This window comes from Phyllobates terribilis, unplaced genomic scaffold (genome assembly GCF_046119375.1).
Source record: "Phyllobates terribilis strain yellow unplaced genomic scaffold, ASM4611937v1 Scaffold_57__1_contigs__length_8443340, whole genome shotgun sequence".
NCBI lineage: Eukaryota > Metazoa > Chordata > Amphibia > Anura > Dendrobatidae > Phyllobates > Phyllobates terribilis.
In genome coordinates, this window is record NW_027362817.1 from 3641665 (window position 1) to 3660845 (window position 19181).

At 40.5% G+C, this 19181-nt stretch overlaps 1 protein-coding gene across 3 annotated transcripts in view; it reads right to left on the minus strand.

Annotated features, from left to right (window-relative positions):
* UBXN11 (UBX domain protein 11) overlaps positions 1-19181 on the minus strand; it is a 59440-nt gene that overhangs the window by 20343 nt on the left and 19916 nt on the right. For all 3 annotated transcript variants that reach the window (XM_073661801.1, XM_073661800.1, XM_073661799.1), the window contains one exon: positions 13251-13368. In XM_073661801.1, coding sequence (XP_073517902.1) covers positions 13251-13368 — 118 coding nt within the window. The remainder of the gene's footprint in view (positions 1-13250; positions 13369-19181) is intronic.

Sequence of the window (19181 nt, forward strand, 5' to 3'; positions counted from 1 at the left end):
ATGCCCTGGCGATCGCTCCCGCACAGAGGCTGTGCGGGCGCAAACGCCGCTGGGTGTCAGCTGATTCTAACAGCTATGTGCCAGGAGCGGTGCCGGCACATTAACCCCAGAAATGCTGCAATCGAAGTAGATTGCAGCATTTCTGGGGCAAGCTTCGGTAAGAGCGCCCTTCTTACTTTCTATCCGGGGGCCCGCGCTGTGTGTGCTGGGTCCGGATAGTTACCATGGTGACATGGTCATGAACATAAAGAAACATAAAAAAAACGATATACAGTTAGGTCCATATATATTTGGACAGAGACAACATTTTTCTAATTTTAGTTCTAGACATTACCACAATCAATTTTAAACAAAACAATTCAGATGCAGTTGAAGTTCAGACTTTCAGCTTTCATTTGAGTGTATCCACATTAAAATTGGATGAAGGGTTTAGGAGTTTCAGCTCCTTAACATGTGCCACCATGTTTTTAAAAGGGACCAAAAGTAATTGGACAGATTAAATAATTGTAAATAAAATGTTCATTTCTAGTACTTGGTTGAAAACCCTTTGTTGGCAATGACTGCCTAAAGTCTTGAACTCATGGACATCACCAGACGCTGTGTTTCCTCCCCTTTTGATGCTCTACCAGGCCTTCACTGCGGTGGTTTTCAGTTGCTGTTTGCTTGTGGACCTTTCTGTCTGAAGTTTAGTCTTTAACAAGTGAAATGCATGCTCAATTGGGTTGAGATCAGGTGACTGACATGGCCATTCAAGAATATTCCACTTCTTTGCTTTAATAAACTGCGTTGCTTTGGCTTTATGTTTTGGGTCATTGTCCATCTGTAGTATGAAACGACGACCAATCAGTTTGGCTGCATTTGGCTGGATCCGAGCACACAGCATGGCTCTGAATACATCAGAATTCATTCGGCTGCTTCTGTCCTGTGTCACATAATCAATAAACACTAGTGACCCAGTGCCACTGGCAGCCATGCATGCCCAAGCCATCACACTGCCTCCGCCGTGTTTTACAGATGATGTGGTATGCTTTGGATCATGAGCTGTTCCACGCCTTTGCCATACTTTTCTCTTTCCATCATTCTGGTAGAGGTTGATCTTGGTTTCATCTGTCCAAAGAATGTTCTTCCAGAACTGTGCTGGCTTTTTTAGATGTTTTTTAGCAAAGTCCAGTTTGGCCTTTTTAGTCTTGATGCTTATGAGTGGCTTGCACCGTGCAGTGAACCCTCTGTATTTACTTTCATGCAGTCTTCTCTTTATGGTAGATTTGGATATTGACACGCCTACCTCCTGGAGAGTGTTGTTCACTTGGTTGGCTGTTGTGAAGGGGTTTCTCTTCACCATGGAGATTATTCTGCGATCATCCACCACTGTTGTCTTACGTGGGCGCCCAGGTCTTTTTGCATTGATGAGTTCACCAGTGCTTTCTTTCTTTCTCAGGATGTACCAAACTGTAGATTTTGCCACTCCTAATATTGTAGCAATTTCTTGGATGGGTTTTTTGCAGCTTAAGGATGGCTTGTTTCACCTGCATGGAGAGCTCCTTTAACCGCATGTTTACTTCACAGCAAAACCTTCCAAATGCAAGCACCACACCTCAAATCAACTCCAGGCCTTTTATCTGCTTAATTTAGAATGACATAACGAAGGGATTGCCCACACCTGTCCATGAAATAGCCTTGGAGTCAATTGTCCAATTACTTTAGGTCCCTTTAAAAACAGGGTGGCACATGTTAACCGCTTCCCGACCGCCCACTGTAGATAAACGTCTGCGCTGCCTGGGCTCTGTGCAGCGCGTACGTTTAAAAACGGTGGGTGGTCTCGCAGCGCTCAGGACCCCCAGGGTCCTGCAAGCACTGCGATTTCGGTGCAGAGCGTTAGCTTTGACAGGGAACATCATCGGGACCTGATTGGATCAGGTCCCAGTGATGTTAACCCTTTGCTGTCTTCTATATGCCGCAATCTATAGTGATCGCGGCATATAGAAGACAGCAGGAGGAGAGGGGGTCGTCTTACTTACCTCTCCGACAACCCCCGATACCTTCCAGGACCTTGGGTTGCTATGGCAGCTGGAGGTCACATGACCGCCTCCAGCTCTGCCATATATGGTGTCCTGCCTGGCTCAGCCTGCAGCTGAAGCCAGGCAGGAGACTGACTGTGACACAGTCAGTGAAGATTTCAGGTAATGTAATATATGTCTATTACATTACATGAGATCAGTGATCAGAAAAATAAAAATTATTGTCCCATACAGGGACTAAGTAAAAGTGTAAAAAAAAGTAAAAAAATGTTTTGAAACTGTTAAAAAAAAATACAAAATAAATAAATAAAATATTAAACCGATAAATCCGTATATTTATGCAAAAATAAAAAAGTACACATATTTGGTATCGCCGCGTCCGAAACAACCCGAGCTATAAAACGGTCACACTAATTAACTCCTTCTGTGCACACCGTAATAAAAATTAATAAAAAATGGAGCAAAAAACTATGCTTTTTCCTCATATCGCCAAACAAAAAGTGGAAAAAAATGCGATCAAAAAGCAAAATGGAAATAAAAATGGTACCGCTGAAAACGTCATCTTGTTCTGCAAAAAAAAAGCCGCCATACAGCTCCATCAGCCAAAAAATAAAAAAGTTATAGCGCTCAGAATAAAGCAATGCAAAAAAAATATTTTTTCTATAAAATTGTTTTATTGTGTAAAAGCGCCAAAACATAAAAAAAATATACAGTAAGTGTAATATCGCTGTAAACGTACTGACCCGAAGAATAACGCTGACTGATCACTTTTACCACACGCAGAACGGCATAAAAAAAAAACCCTCAAAAAACAATTGCTGAATTGTTGGTTTTTGTTAATTTTACCTCCCAAAAAACGGAATAGAAAGCGATCAAAAAATGTCACGTACCCAAAAATGGTACCAATAAAAATGTCAACTCGTCCCGCAAAAAACAAGCTGTCACATGACTCTGTCGGCCGAAATATGGAAAAATTATAGCTCTCAAAATATGGCGATGCAAAAACTAGATTTTGCAAAAAAAGCGTCTCTTAGTGTGTGACAGCTGTCAGTCATAAAAACCCGATATAAATCTGGTATCTCTGCAATCACACCGAACCGAAGAATAAAGTAATCTAATCAGTTATATCACACGAGGAACGGCATAAAAAAAAAAATAAAACCAATTCTTCACCTGCTACTGATTTGTTTATTATGTCTCCCAAAGATCGCAGTATGGCTCTGCTCACATTTATTCTGCGCTCTGCGCTGAGCACTTACGCCAGAGTTTCCATGTAAATCTCTGAAATACGTGATTCAGACGGAACCCATGACGGAAGATTCCCTGTAATGACGCAGATATAGGCCACTGTGAATGCCGTCTGGCCTGTGATCCCACGGTGTCATTTGTTTTAGGCGTGCATAAAAGTGCGGTTGGCCACAGTTTTGTGCACTTCTGAAAAAAAGGACACCGCTAAACAGAGGCCAGACGGAGTCCAGAGTAACTCTACTGCCTCATTACAGTGAATGGATCCTGCAGGGGTTTCATCTGAATTGCATCACTTGGAAATTTAGATGGAAACCCCGATGTAAGTGCTCAGCCTAGAGCGCCGGATAAATGTTACGTAAAATGTTCCCAATAAAAGCTTCAACTCAGTCCTCAAAAAAAGCTAGTCCCCATTCAGGTCCGTCATCTGTTAAAAATATAAGGGACTTCCAAGTTACTGGTAGCAGAAAGGCTCTGGAAAAGCGAAATGGCCCTTGCCCCCCAAAAGAAATTCAGAAAATTTTGTACTCCCAAATCCAAATGCCTATTCTACAATAATTTGTTCTCCAATTGTCAAACAGCGCTCCGTCCTCCCCAGATCTCGCCGTATGGCTGAGCGGTACGATACAGCCACATATGGAGTATAGACACTTTTAGAAGAAATTGTGTGGCACATTTCGGCACCATTTTTACCCATTGCCTGTGTGAAAATGTAAACTATTAGGGTAAAAAATTTTTTTGTGGTAAAAATATAATCATGCTTTTTTCACTGCTCAATGGCATAAATTAAAAAATTAAAAAATACTCACTACTTCCCTAGATGAATTCCTTGAGAGGTGTAGTTTACAAAATGGGGTCACTTGTGGGGGTTTCTGCTGTTTCGGCATGTCAGCGACTCTTCAAATGTGACATGGTGTCTGCAACCTATCCCAGTCAACATAGCGCTCCTTTCTCTTCCGAACCCTGCCGCACACCAAAGCAGTGGTTTTCCCCCACAAATGGGGTATCGGCGTACTCAGGAGAAATTGCACAACAAATTTCATGGTGCAATTTATCATGTTACCCTTATGATAATGCAAAATTAGAGAATGAAAAACATTTTTTGTGGGAAAAATGTGAAAATTGTATTTTTATGGCTCAATATTATAAACTTCTGTGAAGCACCTGGGGGTGCAAGGTGCTCACCACACATCTAGATAAGTTCCCTAAGGGGTCTAGTTTCCAAAATGGTGTCACTTGTGGGGGATTTCCACTGTTTAGGCACATTAGGGGCCCCCCAAATGCAACATGGCATCCGCTAATTATTCAAACAAATTTTACATTCAAAAAGTCAAATGGCGCTCCTTCCCTTCCGAACCCTGCCGTGCGCCCAAACAGTGGTTTGCCTCCACATATGGGGTATCAGCGTGTTCAGGAGAAATTGCACAACAAACTTCATGGTGCAATTTATCCTATTACCCTTATGATAATGCAAAATTAAGGGATGAAAAACGTTTTTGTGGGAAAAATGTGAAAATTTTATTTTTACAGCTCAATATTATAAACTTCTGTGAAGCACCTTGGGGCTCAAGGTGCTCACCACACATCTAGATAAGTTCCCTAAGGGGTCTAGTTTCCAAAATGGTGTCACTTGTGGGGGGTTTCCACTGTTTAGGACCATCAGGGGCTCCCCAAATGCAACATGGCGTCCGCTAATTATTCAAACAAATTTTACATTCAAAAAGTCAAATGGCGCTCCTTCCCTTCCGAACCCTGCAGTGCGCCCAAACAGTGGTTTTCCCTCACATATGGGGTATCAGCGAGCGCAAGAGAAATTGCAAAAAAAAAATTTGGGGTCCATTTTTTCCTGTTACCTTTGTGAAAATAAAAAAAATTGGGTCTAAAGTAACATTTTTGTGAGAAAAGTTAAATGTTAATTCTTTTCTTCCACATTCCAAAAATTCCTGTGAAGCACTTGAAGGGTTAATAAAGTTCTTGAATGTGGTTTTGAGCACCTTGAGGGGTGCAGGTTTTAGAATGGTGTCACTTTGGGGTATTTTCTGTCATAAAGACCCCTCAAAGTGACTTCAAATATGACGTGGTCCCTAAAAAAATGTTTTTGTAAATTTTGTTGGAAAAATTAGAAATCGCTGGCCAACTTTTAACCCTTATAGCTCCCTAACAAAAAAAAATTTAGGTTCCAAAATTGTGCTGATGGAAAGTAGACATGTGGGAAATGTTATGTATTGACTATTTTGTGTGACATATCTCTCTGATTTAAGGGCATGAAAATTCAAAGTTTGAAAATTGCAAAATTTTCAAAATTTTCGCCAAATTTCCGATTTTTTCACAAATAAACGCAAGTGATATCGAAGAAATTTTACCACTATCCTGAAGTACAATATGTCACGAAAAAAACAGTCTCAGAATCAGGGGAATCCATTGAAGCGTTCCAGAGTAATTACTTCATAAAGTGACAGTGGTCAGATTTGAAAAAATTGGCCCGGTCACGAAGGCAAAAACAGGCTCTGGTGCGAAGTGGTTAAGGAGCTGAAACTCCTAAACCCTTCATCCAGTTTTAATGTGGATACCCTCAAATGAAAGCTGAAAGTTTGAACTTTAACTGCAACTGAATTGTTTCGTTTAAAATTCATTGTGGTAATGTCTAGAACCAAAATGAGATAAATGTTGCCTCTGTCCAAATATATATGGACCTAACTGTAAATGTGTTATAGCTGTAAATATAATAACGCTGCATTATTGCCGCGGAAAGGCATAAAAAAAAAAAAACTAAAAAACAATTTCTGAATTGCTGGTTTTTGTTTATTCTGCCTCCCAAAAATCAGAACAGAAAGCGATCAAAAAATGTCAAGTGCCCGAAAATGGTACAAAGAAAAACGTCAACTTGTCCTGCAAAAAACAACCCCTTACATGACTGTCGGCCAAAATATGGAAAAATTATAGCTCATAAAATATGGCTTTTTTAGTGTGTGACAGCTGTCAATCATAAAAACCCGATATATATCTGGTATCGCTGCAATCGCACCGATTCGAAAAATAAAGTCGTCAAATCACTTATACCGCACAAGGAACAGCATAAAAAATAAACACTAGGGTTGTGCCAGGGTTAGAGTTCGGGTTATTCCGGGGTGGGGACACAAGCACCCGCGATACTAGGTGCATACCAGAGTATCCGATGCAAACTCAAGTAGCGAGCACTTACGCTCAAGACTAAAGACAACTTATTCAATACGATGACCTAATGTTATCAAATTCTGTGGCGTACCACTGGGTTTAAAAATGTTCACTGTACCCCTTCATAAAATCCTTGAGGGGTGTAGTTTCCAAAATGGGGTCACTTGTGGGGGGTTTCTACCGTTTAGGTGCATCAGGGACTCTTCAAACGCGACATGCCGTCCGCTCTCAATTCCAGCCAATTTTGCGTTCAAATAGTCACACACTGCTCCTTCCCTTTTGAACCCTGCCGTGTGCCAACAGAGTGTTTTTTCCCCACATATCAGGTATCGGCTTACTCAGGAGAAATTGCACAACTAATTGCATGGCGCAATTTCTTCTGTTACCCTTGTGAAATTGCAAAATTGGGGGCTGAAAAACATTTTTTTGTGGGAAAAATGTGAACATTTTATTTTTATGGCTGAATGTTATAAACTTCTGTGAAGCACCGGAGGGTTCAAGGTGCTCACCACACATCTAGATAAGTTCCCTGAGGGGTCTAGTTTCAAAAACAGGGTCACTTGTGGGGAGTTTTCACTGTTTAGGCATATCAGGGGCTCCCAAAATGCCACATGGTGTCAGGTAAGGATTCCAGCAAATTTTAAAATCAAAAAGTCAAATGGCGCTCCTTCCCTTCCTAACTCTGCCGGGCGCCCAAACAGTGGTTTTCGCCCAGGAGAAATTGCACAACAATTTCGGGGGCCATTTTTTCCTGTTGCCCTTGGGAATTAAAAAAAATTGGGTCTAAAATAACATTTTTTGTGAAATAAGTTAAATGTTCATTTCTTTCTTCTACATTCCAAAAATTCCTGTGAAGCACCTGAAGGGTTAATAACGTGTTGAATGTGGTTTTGAGCACCTTGAAGGATGCAGTTTTTATAATGGTGTCAATTTTGGGTATTTTCTGTCATAAAGGCCCCTCAAAGTGGCTTCAAATGTGATGTGGTCCCTAAAAAATGGTTTTGTAAATTTTGTTGGAAAAATGAGAAATCGCTGGTCAACTTTTAACCCTTATAATTTACTAACCCAAATAAATGTTGGTTCCAAAATTGTGCTGATGTAAAGTAGACATGTGGGAAATGTTATTTATTATTTATGTTATTATATATTAATATAATAACAATTTGTTATTTGTATGGCATATCGCTCTGATTTAAGGGCATAAAAATTCAAAGTTTGAAAATTGCAAAATTTTCAAAATTTTCGCCAAATTTCCGTTTTTTTAACAAATAAACGCAAGTGATATATAAGAAATTTTACCACTATCATGAAGTACAATATGTCACGAAAAAACAGTCTCAGAATCAGTGGGATCCATTGAAGCGTTCCAGAGTAATTACCTCATAAAGTGACAGTGGTCAGAATTGTAAAAATTGGCCTGGTCATTAACGTGCAAACCACCCTGGGGGGTAAAGGGGTTAAACACCGTTTACGCTTCTGGATAACTGACATGTAATGTCACTACAAGTATATCAAATTCATGTAGTTATTTTCTTTTGCATAGAAAACACTTGGTCGCCATATTCTTACAACCATAACTTTAATTGTTCTATAGACAGAGCCATTTTAGGTGTGTACAACTTTTTAATCACAAGAATAAATAAATAAAAAAAAAAAAACAATAAATATGGAACTATTTTATTCACTTATATAGCGCCATTAATTCCACAGCGCTTTACAGACATTATCATCACTGGCCCTATTGGGGCTCACAATCTAATTTCCCTATCAGAAGGTCTTTGGGGTGTTGGAGGAAACCAGAGAACCCGGAGGAAACCCACGCGAACATGGAGAGAACATACAAACTTTTTGCAAATGTTGTCTTTGGTGGGATTTGAACCCATGACCCCAGCGCTGCAAGGCTACAGTGTTAACTTTCTCTCTAAATTTTTTTGGTGGGTTTTCATCATATTCTGAGAGCTATAACCTGTACATTTTTTTGTTAAGAGATCTGTATAAGGCCTTGTTTTTGTGTAGTGAGGTGTACCTTTTGTTGCTACCATTTTGGGGTGCAGGCAACTTTTGTGACCACTATTTAATACATTTTTTGCGAGGCAAGATAAACAAAACAACTCTGGTATTTTATTTTTTTTACATTGTTCGCCGACAGAGATAAATAATTAAATAATTTTATAGTACAGGTTGGTATGGGAGCACCTATACCAAATATGTGTTTTTGTAAATTGTTTTTAAACTTAACTAAAGTCATTTCTTATTAACCACTTCGCTCCAGAGCCTGTTTTTGCCTTCGTGACCGGGCCAATTTTTTCAATTCTGACCACTGCCAGTTTATGAAGTAATTACTCTGGAACGCTTCAACGTATTCCCCTGATTTTGAGACTGTTTTTTCGTGACATATTGTACTTCATGATAGTGGTAAAATTTCTTCGATATCACTTGTGTTTATTTGTGAAAAAAAATCGGAAATTTGGCGAAAATTTTGAAAATTTTGCAATTTTCAAACTTTGAATTTTTATGCCCTTAAATCAGAGAGATATGTCACACAAAATAGTTAATAAATAACATTTCCACATGTCTACTTTACATCAGCACAATTTTGGAACCAAAATTTTTTTTTGTTAGGGAGCTATAAGGGTTAAAAGTTGACCAGCGATTTATCATTTTTCCAACAAAATTTACAAAAACATTTTTTTAGGGACCACATCATATTTGAAGCAACTTTGAGGGGTCTTTATGACAGAAAATACCCAAAAGTGACACCATTCTAAAAACTGCACCCCTCAAGGTGCTCAAAACCACATTCAAGAAATTTATTAACCCTTCAGGTGCTTCACAGGAATTTTTGTAATGTGGAAGAAAAAAATTAACATTTAACTTTTTTCACAAAAATGTTACTTTAGACCCAATTTTTTTTATTTTCACAGGGGTAACAGGAAAAAAATGGACCCCAAATTTTTTTGTGCAATTTCTCTTGAGCGTGCTGATACCCCATATGTGAGGGAAAACCACTGTTTGGGCGCACTGCAGGGTTCGGAAGGGAAGGAGCGCCATTAGACTTTTTGAATGTAAAATTTGTCTGAATAATTAGCAGATGCTATGTTGCGTTTGGAGAGCTCCTGATGTGCCTAAACAGTGGAAACCCCCCACAAGTGACACCATTTTGGAAACTAGACCCCTTAGGGAACTTATCTAGATGTGTGGTGAGCACCTTGAACCCCCAGGTGCTTCACAGAAGTTTATAATATTGAGCTGTAAAAATAAAATGTTCACATTTTTCCCACAAAACCGTTTTTCATCCTTAATTTTGCATTATCATAAGGGTAATAGGATAAATTGCACCATGAAATTTGTTAAACAATTTCTCCTGAACACGCTGATACCCCATATGTGGAGGCAAATTACTGTTTGGGCGCATGGCAGGGTTTGAAAGGGAAGGAGCGCCATTTGACTTTTTGAATGTAAAATTTGTTTGAATAATTAGCAGACGCCATGTCGCATTTGGGGAGCCCCTGATGTGCCTAAACAGTGGAAACCCCCCACAAGTGCCACCATTTTGGAAACTATACCCCTTAGGGAACTTATCTAGATGTGTGGTGAGCACCTTGCACCCCCAGCTGCTTCACAGAAGTTTATAATATTGAGCCGTAAAAATAAAATTTTCACATTTTTCCCATAAAAAATGTTTTTCATTCCCTAATTTTGCATTATCATAAGGGTAACAGGATAAATTGCACCATGAAATTTGTTGTACAATTTCTCCTGAGTACGCCGATACCCCATATGTGGGGGAAAACCACTGCTTTGGTGTACGGCAGGGTTCGGAAGAGAAAGGAGCGCTATGTTGGCTGGGATAGGCAGCAGACACCATGTCACATTTGAAGAGTCGCTGACATGCCAAAACAGCAGAAACCCCCACAAGTGACCCCATTTTGTAAACTACACCTCTCAAGGAATTCATCTAGGGAAGTAGTGAGCATTTTTTAATTTTTAAATTTATACCATTGGGCAGTGAAAAAAGCATAATTATATTTTTACCACAAAAAATGTTTTACCCTCAGATTTTAAATTTTCACACAGGGCAATGGGTAAAAATGGTGCCGAAATGTGTCACACAATTTCTTCTAAAAGTGTCAATACCCCATATGGGGCTGTATCGTACCACTTAGCCATACGGTGAGATCTGAGGGGGAAGGAGTGCTATTTGACAATTGGAGAACAAATTATTGTAGAATAGGCATTTGGATTTGGGAGCACAAAATTTTCTGAATTTCTTTTGGGGGGCAAGGGCCATTTCGCTTTTCCAGAGCCTTTCTGCTACCAGTAACTTGGAATTCCCTTATATTTTTAACAGATGACGGACCTGAGTGGGGACTAGCTTTTTTTGAGGACTGAGTTGAAGCTTTTATTGGGAACATTTTACGTAACATTTATCAGGCGCTCTAGGCTGAGCACTTACATCGGGGTTTCCATCTAAATTTCCAAGTGATGTAATTCAGATGAAACCCCTGCAGGATCCATTCACTATAATGAGGCAGCAGAGTTACTCTGGACTCCGCCTGGCCTCTGTTTAGTGGTGTCCTTTTTTTCAGAAGTGCACAAAACTGTGGCCAACCGCACTTTTATGCACGCCTAAAACAAATGACACCGTGGGATCCCAGGCTAGACGGCATCGACAGTGGCCTATATCTGCCTCATTACAGGGAATCTTCCATCATGGGTTCCGGCTGAATCACGTATTTCAGAGATTTACACGGAAACTCTGGTGTAAGCGCTCAGCGCAGAGCGCAGGATAAATGTGGGCAGAGCCTTACTGCGATCTTTGGGAGACATAATAAACAAATCAGTAGCAGGTGAATAATATTTGTTTTATTCATTTTTTATGCCGTTCCTAGTGTGATATAACTGATTAGATTACTTTATTCTTCGGGTCGGTGCGATTACAGAGATACCAGATTTATATCGGGTTTTTATGACTGACAGCTGTCACACACTAAAATAAGCTTTTTTTGCAAAATCTAGTTTTTGCATCACCATATTTTGAGAGCTATAATTTTTCCATATTTCGGCCGATAGAGTCATGTGACGGCTTGTTTTTTGCGGGACGAGTTGACATTTTTATTGGAACCATTTTTGGGAATGTGACATTTTTTGATCGCTTTCTATTCCGTTTTTTGGGAGGTAAAATTAACAAAAACAAAACACTTCAGGAATTGTTTTTTTGAGTTTTTTTTTATGCCGTTCTGCGTGTGGTAAAAGTGATCAGGCAGCGTTATTCTTCGGGTCAGTACATTTACAGCGATACTACACTTACTGTATTTTTTTTATGTTTTGCCGCTTTTACACAATAAAACAATTTTATAGAAAAAAAAAATTTTTTTTGCATTGCTTTATTCTGAGCGCTATAACCTTTTTATTTTTCGGCTGATGGAGCTGTATGGCGGCTTTTTTTTGCGGAACAAGATGACGTTTTCAGCGGTACCATTTTTATTTCTATTCTGCTTTTTGATCGCATTTTTTTCCACTTTTTGTTTGGCGATATGATGAAAAAGCATATTTTTTTTGCTCCGTTTTTTATTTATTTTTATTACGGTGTACACAGAAGGAGTTAATTAGTGTGACAGTTTTATAGCTCGGGTTGTTTCGGACGTAGCGATACCAAATATGTGTACTTTTTTTGGTTTTGGAAAAATATACGGATTTATTGGTTTAATATTTTATTTATTTTTATTTATTTTGTGATTTTTTTTTTTTTAATAGTTTAAAAACTTTTTTGTACTTTTTTTTACATAGTCCCTGTATGGGACATTAATTTTTATTTTTCTGATCACTGATCTCATGTAATGTAATAGACATGTATTACATTACATGAGATCTTCACTGACTGTTTCAGTCAGTCTCCTGTCTGGCTCAGCATGCAGGCTGAGTCACATAGGACACCATATATGGCAGAGCTGGAGGCGGTCATGTGACCTCCAGCTGCCATAGCAACCCCAGGTCCTCAAACGAAACGGAGGTCTTCGGAGGTAAGTAAGACGACCCCCCTCTCCTCCTGCTGTCTCCTATATGCCGCGATCACTATAGATCGCAGCATATAGAAGACAGCAAAGGGTTAACATCACTGGGACCTGATCCAATCAGGTCCCGATGATGTTCCCTGTCAGAGCTAACGCTCTGCACCGAAATCGCAGTGCTTGCAGGACCCTGGGGGTCCTGAGCGCTTCGAGACCACCCACCGTTTTTAAACGTACGCGCTGCACAGAGCCCAGGCAGCGCGGACGTTTATCTACAGTGGGCGGTCGGGAACCGGTTAAAACTGATTTGTCTTTTTCTTTATATTTATTTTAATTTTTTACACTTAAATAAAAATGTTTAACATACTTAACTAGCCCCATAAGGGGACTTGAACATGCGTTCCTTTGATCTCATTGAAAACACATCAGATAATCTGTTGTACAGTGTATTGCTAAGCCAGTCAGTATTTGTTTGACAGATAGCCCCTGCCCTTGGAGGAATCAGATAGGCTGCTGTATATAGCAGACAGAGTCCACTATTAGCATTAATTTCAAAAACAAAAATCTATGGAATTAGTAGATAATCTTAATTACGAATGATAGAGTTGTATGGAGTAAAGGATTGAGTGATAATATCTACAGCAGGAATATATTTGTAGCCGCAATACAGCTCGCATTACAAAAAAGTGTGGCGATTAGTCACCACACTATAACTTATGCAAAGGAAGAAGCCTGGGACTTTTCAACCAATCAGATGCACTGACGCGCTTCAGTTTTATTAACAATATTAATTTTACCATACCTGGTATCTCACTAGTCTCAATCTGATTCTTCTCTGCACAACCAACACTTACACCTTGACCCGGAAACTGATCCCATGATGTATGTTCACGGAATATAACACTTTGCATATCTGTAACCTGAGAAGAACATATATTAAGTGGCTAGGTCATTTAATTATTCAATTATATAGTCTTTTGGCCTCTGTCTTGCTAATAGACTCCTAAGGACACATTTCGTGTATATGATAGAAGATTTCTAAATAAACATATCCGGGCTCTAGAATGTGACAGGTGGGGTCGTGGCTGGGCAGGGTGAAGTGCATGGGTGGGCAGGACTCAGCATATGTCACTTGGTATCTGTGAATGATGCCAGCTCTCTCTGTATGTATACAGCATGGTGTATATATTATATACACATACAATATATATTGTATTCCCTTTATAATGTGGGTACATTCAGATCTCTTACTAATATATACAGTGAATACATCAGCGCCCCCAATCAAAGAACTCAAGATGCAATGATGACACACTGCTCGCTGCTGGAGATAAACTATTGTAGGGAGCACAGAGCCATAATTTAACAATTATCGTCTGGAGATCTTAATCACTGTTGGCGGACATTTTCCTGAGGCCCACCACTCAGCACTGAAATCTTAGGAGAGCCCATGGCCTGCAGTCTCACAGTGCCGGGACACCCCTTCCTCCCAGCCAGAGGCCTGCAACATTGCCCAACTCCTTCCGCTGGCCTCCTGAAACAGGGACCCTGCCTCCTGAGACCCCGCTCCATTGCCGATCCCCGGTAAACTACTGTAAAATGGAACTACAGTTGGAACCAGAAGTTTACATACACTATATAAAAAAGACACATCAGCTCAAAATCAATGGCTCTCTTTCATCCCCCTTCAGTATCAAAAATGTCAAGCGCCAAGGTTTTCCCCTTTCTCCCATGTGATATATTTTAATTATGGAACATCTCTTGGAAGCTATTAGAATCAATCCCAATATACGAGGTAGTAAAATAGCGGGCGCGGAGTATTAATGCTCTGCATTAACGGACGACCTACTAATTTACTTGACCAACCCACATATCTCTCTCCCATCTCTCCTGTTCAGTCACTGGTCCAATTTTAAGATTAATTTTGACAAATTGGAAGCCCTAAACATCTCCTTCCCCCTTCATGTGGTAGATATCTTAAAATCCAATTTTCCCTTTAAATGACCCACTAGTAAGCAAATTAGCTATCTGGGCATAACTATCTCACCTAACCTATCAGAATTGTTTTCCTTAAATTTTCAAACATTTTTTTCCAGACTAGAGGTAGATCTGAATTCATGGAACAGAGGGGAATTCTCTGGTTTGGAAGGATAAATATCCTCAAGATGACGGTTCTGCCTAGACTTCTATAACTTTGCAGATCATCCCTTTCTATATCCCTGTCTCTATCTGGACAAAAATCCAACATAAATTTTGTCAATTCATTTGGCTCACAGGGAGACCTAGATCACGCAGTAATGTCCTGGTACGCTCTAAGGAGGCAGGTGGGGTGAGGCTCCCTGACTGCTGAAAGTATTATCTGGCGGCAGCTCATGTGAGGATACTTGATCTTTTACACTCCTGCAAACATTGAAATATATTCATATTCCCAATCTGAGGGGTGTTCTGATTGATGAAAGAGGTCCATTAGCCCCAATTACCGATAATCCACACTTCTCTGATGCCTCAGCCAACTGCTTCTTCGGTAGCTCTAGGAGCAGACCTCTACAATTGTGCCATGTGGCCCCTGGGGTGTTCTGCTCCCTCTCTCGGCCGTCCTGGGGGACATTATCCCTAGAACACGCTACAATTTTGAGTACATTCAACTTTCATACTTTATTTCCTCAAATATGGGCGAATGGAATGTTGCTCGCCCCCTATCGGCCTTCGAACTAATGTGTGTTGCTTCCAGTAGTACAGCTCACGCTATGGTAGTGATTTATAAGCTATTGTTAAATAATGATCGGGATATATTGCCCCCTTTTTGTAGGGCGTGGGAGTGCGAGTTGCACCAGATGTTCACCGGAGACCAGTGGGACAGATGTATCATATGTCTTCTATAGCCAACTAAGGCACAGGAAAGGAATTAGAATCCTGGGGTCTCTGATCTGTGTTGGCAGTGTGGAGCTCAACCTGGCACAATGGGTCACATCTGGTGGTCATGTCTGGTACTCGGGGCCTTCTGGGAGAGTGTCCTGAAGGTAATTCAAGAGATGACTCGGGTATCAATTCCTAAGAAACCAGAAGCTAGCTTATCATACATGTTCCCGATGCCTAAGAATACCTTCAAGAAATCGTTGTTAAAACACCTCCCAGTCAGCTAAGGTAGTTGTCACTGGAAATCTGTTGATCCTCCCTCGTTGGAGGAATGGTTTTCAGAGATAGTTTCCATCCCATGAACTTTGGCTGAGTGCACTAACACAAGAGGAGGTCAACAAAATGGCTACTAAATGGTTTCATTGGGAGTCCTTCCTATCCTCTTCAATTTACCAAAGCATGCTTAGGTAGAATCCATCAGACTCCTTCACCTCATTCAATCTTTGATTATTTCGCCTAGTCACATACATGGTTTATATAGCAATCTATCTCACAATAGACATATAAATAAGTAATTTGTAGTGTTTGGTATCCTCGTGGTCCTCCCTAAAACCTTCTCTTTTCTCCCCTTTCCTGTGTGGCATGTGCTTATCGCCAATAGTCGATGCATTGTCAGATCTTGAAAAACAAATATTAAACAATCAATTTAAATGTTCATGAGATAATGATTTCCTATCATTGTACACTAAATGTCCTCATTGATTTTTGTTCTTTGATGATTTCCCTTTCCCCTTTTGGACCCTAAAAATCAATGAAAATCTTAATTAAGAAAGAGACACATATGCATGTTTTTCTCAATATCTGACATGAAATCAGAATAGACCTTTCCAGTTTTAAGTCAATTAGGATTACCATCATTTTTAATGTCTGCCAAATTCTAGAATAACGAGAATGTTTTAAGGCATTTTTATTACTTACTCAATAGTCAAAAGTTTACATACACTAAGATTACTATGCCTTTAAACAATTCTGGACTGCCTATATGATGATGTCATGTGTTTGGAAGCTTCTGTTAAGTTTTGTGGAAATATCTGAGTTAATTAGAGACACACCTGTGGATGTATTTTAATGCACACCTGAAACACACTGCTTCTTTGTGTAGCATCATGGGAAAGTCTAAAGAAATCAGCCAAGATATCAGGAAGAGAATTGTGGACTTGCACATGTCTGGCTCATCTTTGGTACAATTTCAAGATACCTGAAGGTGCCTTGTTCATCTGTACAAACAATTATATGCACATACAAACAAGATGGGAATGTCCAGCCATCATACTGCTCAGGAAGGAGACGGGTTCTGTGTCCCAGAGATGAACGTGCTTTGGTCCGACATATGCATATCAACCCAAGGAAAAAAGCAAAAAGACCTTGTGAAAATGATGTAACGGATGTGTCAGATGTGACAGACAGTCTCTCTGCAGTTGGCTGCACAAGATCTCTTCATTTGGCATTGCAGACACCTTTTAAAATCTGTCTTACTTTAGGACCCAGCGGCTACCTTCCTCCTGCTCTAATTGACACGCTGGCCTGGCTGTTTAAATACTTTGTTTGCTACAGGGAGGTGCCGGTGTTAATCACATGTTCCCTTGTGAAGTTTTGGAGCTGCTTACTTCCTCGCTGAAGTTGGCTCAAGCTAAGTTGCTTCCCTGTTGTCTTTAGTTGATGGTGGGGACCGACCACTGCTCAACCCCCCCTTCCCTATCTATGGCCTTCAATACTGAAGCAACATCTCAAGACATCAGCCAGGAAGTTAAAGCTTGGGCGGAAATGGGTCTTCCAAATGGACAATGACCCGAAGCATACTGCCAAAATGGTAACAAAGTGGCTTAAGGATAACAAAGTCAATGTTTTGGAGTGGCCATCACAAAGCTCTGATCTCAATCCTATTGAAAATTTATGGGCAAAGCTGAAAAGGCAGTGGGAGCAAGGCGACCTACGAACCTGGATCAGTTACACCAGTTTTGTCAGGAGGAATGGGCCCAAATTCCAACCAACTAGTGTGAGAAGCTTGTGGAAGGATATCCCAAGTCATTCAGTTCAAGGGCAATGGTACCAAATACTAATGAAATTTATGTAAACTTTTGACTTTGCAGTAAGTAATAAAAAATGCCTTAAAACATTCTCTCATGATTCTGGCATTTGGCAAAATATTAAAAATCCTGGTAATCCTAATTGACCTAAAACGGGAAAGGTTTATTCTGATTTCATGTCAGATATTGATGAAAACATGCATTTGTGTCTTTTTATATAGTGTATGTAAACTTCTGGTTTCAACTGTACAAGAGGCATCACCATTTTTATTTAAATAAATTAATTTTTCCTATTTTCCTCCTCAAAATTTGAGGTGCGTCTTATGGTCCAGTGCATCTTATAGTCTGCAAAATATGGTGATAAAATATTGTGGCGTGGTGAGGTAACACAGGAACAGTTTCCATTTAAATATCCAGGCTGGTTTATTGGTGCATCATAAAACATGCCACAAGCAAGGGAAAATAAATGGCCTTTCAGTGCAGGCAAAATAAAGTAAACAGTTCCAACAAAGTCACTTTAGAGACAGTCCAGGAAACACAGGCTGGGCAGCATCCAGCATACCGGCTCAGTCTGGAGACGTCACACAGGAGGTCTTCTTACCTCCAAACACAGGCCATGTGTGAAACAAACAGACTCCATTTAGAATGTGAACCACATCCAGAGGTGGAGTATATGGGAAGTCAAACCTGCCCCTCTCTCAGGCTGCCCGTAAACCTAACCCAGATGCACAAAACAAGCCTCTTAGTACTATGTGCATTACAGCATTACTCCAAGTTTACATCACAGAGGACAACCACCTCCGTGATACATACCTCCCATCAACTATGTGTCCGGTAGCCACCTTACATACCTCCCCCTCGGCCTAAAGCCATGGGGCTTTGCACCTTTAACCACTAGACACGGAATTCTTGAGAGGTCATTGGTATTACCATGTAACTTCCCGGCTCTATGTTCCACATGGAAGCTGAAATCCTGCAGGGCTAAAAACCAGCGGGTAGGTAATTAGAGCGTTTTTCCCCTTTTTCTCCCTCAACCACCTGCGTCTGGCATGGTCTCATACTAATTCAATTTTTTGCCCTAACAGATAGCATTGTAAAGTGTCCACTGGCCACTTTATGGCAATGCATTCCTTTTCTACGATGGAATAATTCTTCTCAGATGCCGACGGTATCCTACTCAGGTAGAAGCCGGGGGCCTCCAGAACCAGAAAATTACACAGAGGTACTTTTCAGTTCTTGAAAGGCCATCTCCGCCTCTGCAGACCATTTGGCCATAGCGGATTCCGTCCCCTTAAGGAGGCCGGTCAGAGTTGCGGCCATCATGGCAAAGTTTAGGAGGAATCTCCTGTAGTAACACACGATTTCCAGAAAGGAGCATCAGTCAGGTGTAGAGAAAGCGGTTTACCCTTGGCTTGTTGTGACATACCTTGCAGGCCTAAGTCTCTCGATCAGCTCATCAACACGTGGCATCGGATATGCGTCGAACTTGGAGACTTCATTCAGCTTCCTATAATCGTTAAAGAACCTCCATTCACCATGCGGTTTTGAAACCAGGACAATCGGGCTGGACCACACGCTCTTGGATTCCTCAATGACTCCAAGCTTCAGAATACGCTTTACTTCCTTGGATATCAGCTCTCGCTGGGCCTCAAAAATTCGATAGGGCTTCAAGTTCACCCGCACATGGGATTACGTCAGAACCTCGTGTTCTATGATCTTTGTACACCCTGGCTTAACTGAGAACAGGTCCCTGGTCCGCTGCAGCAACTCCCGACACTGCTGTTTTTGGG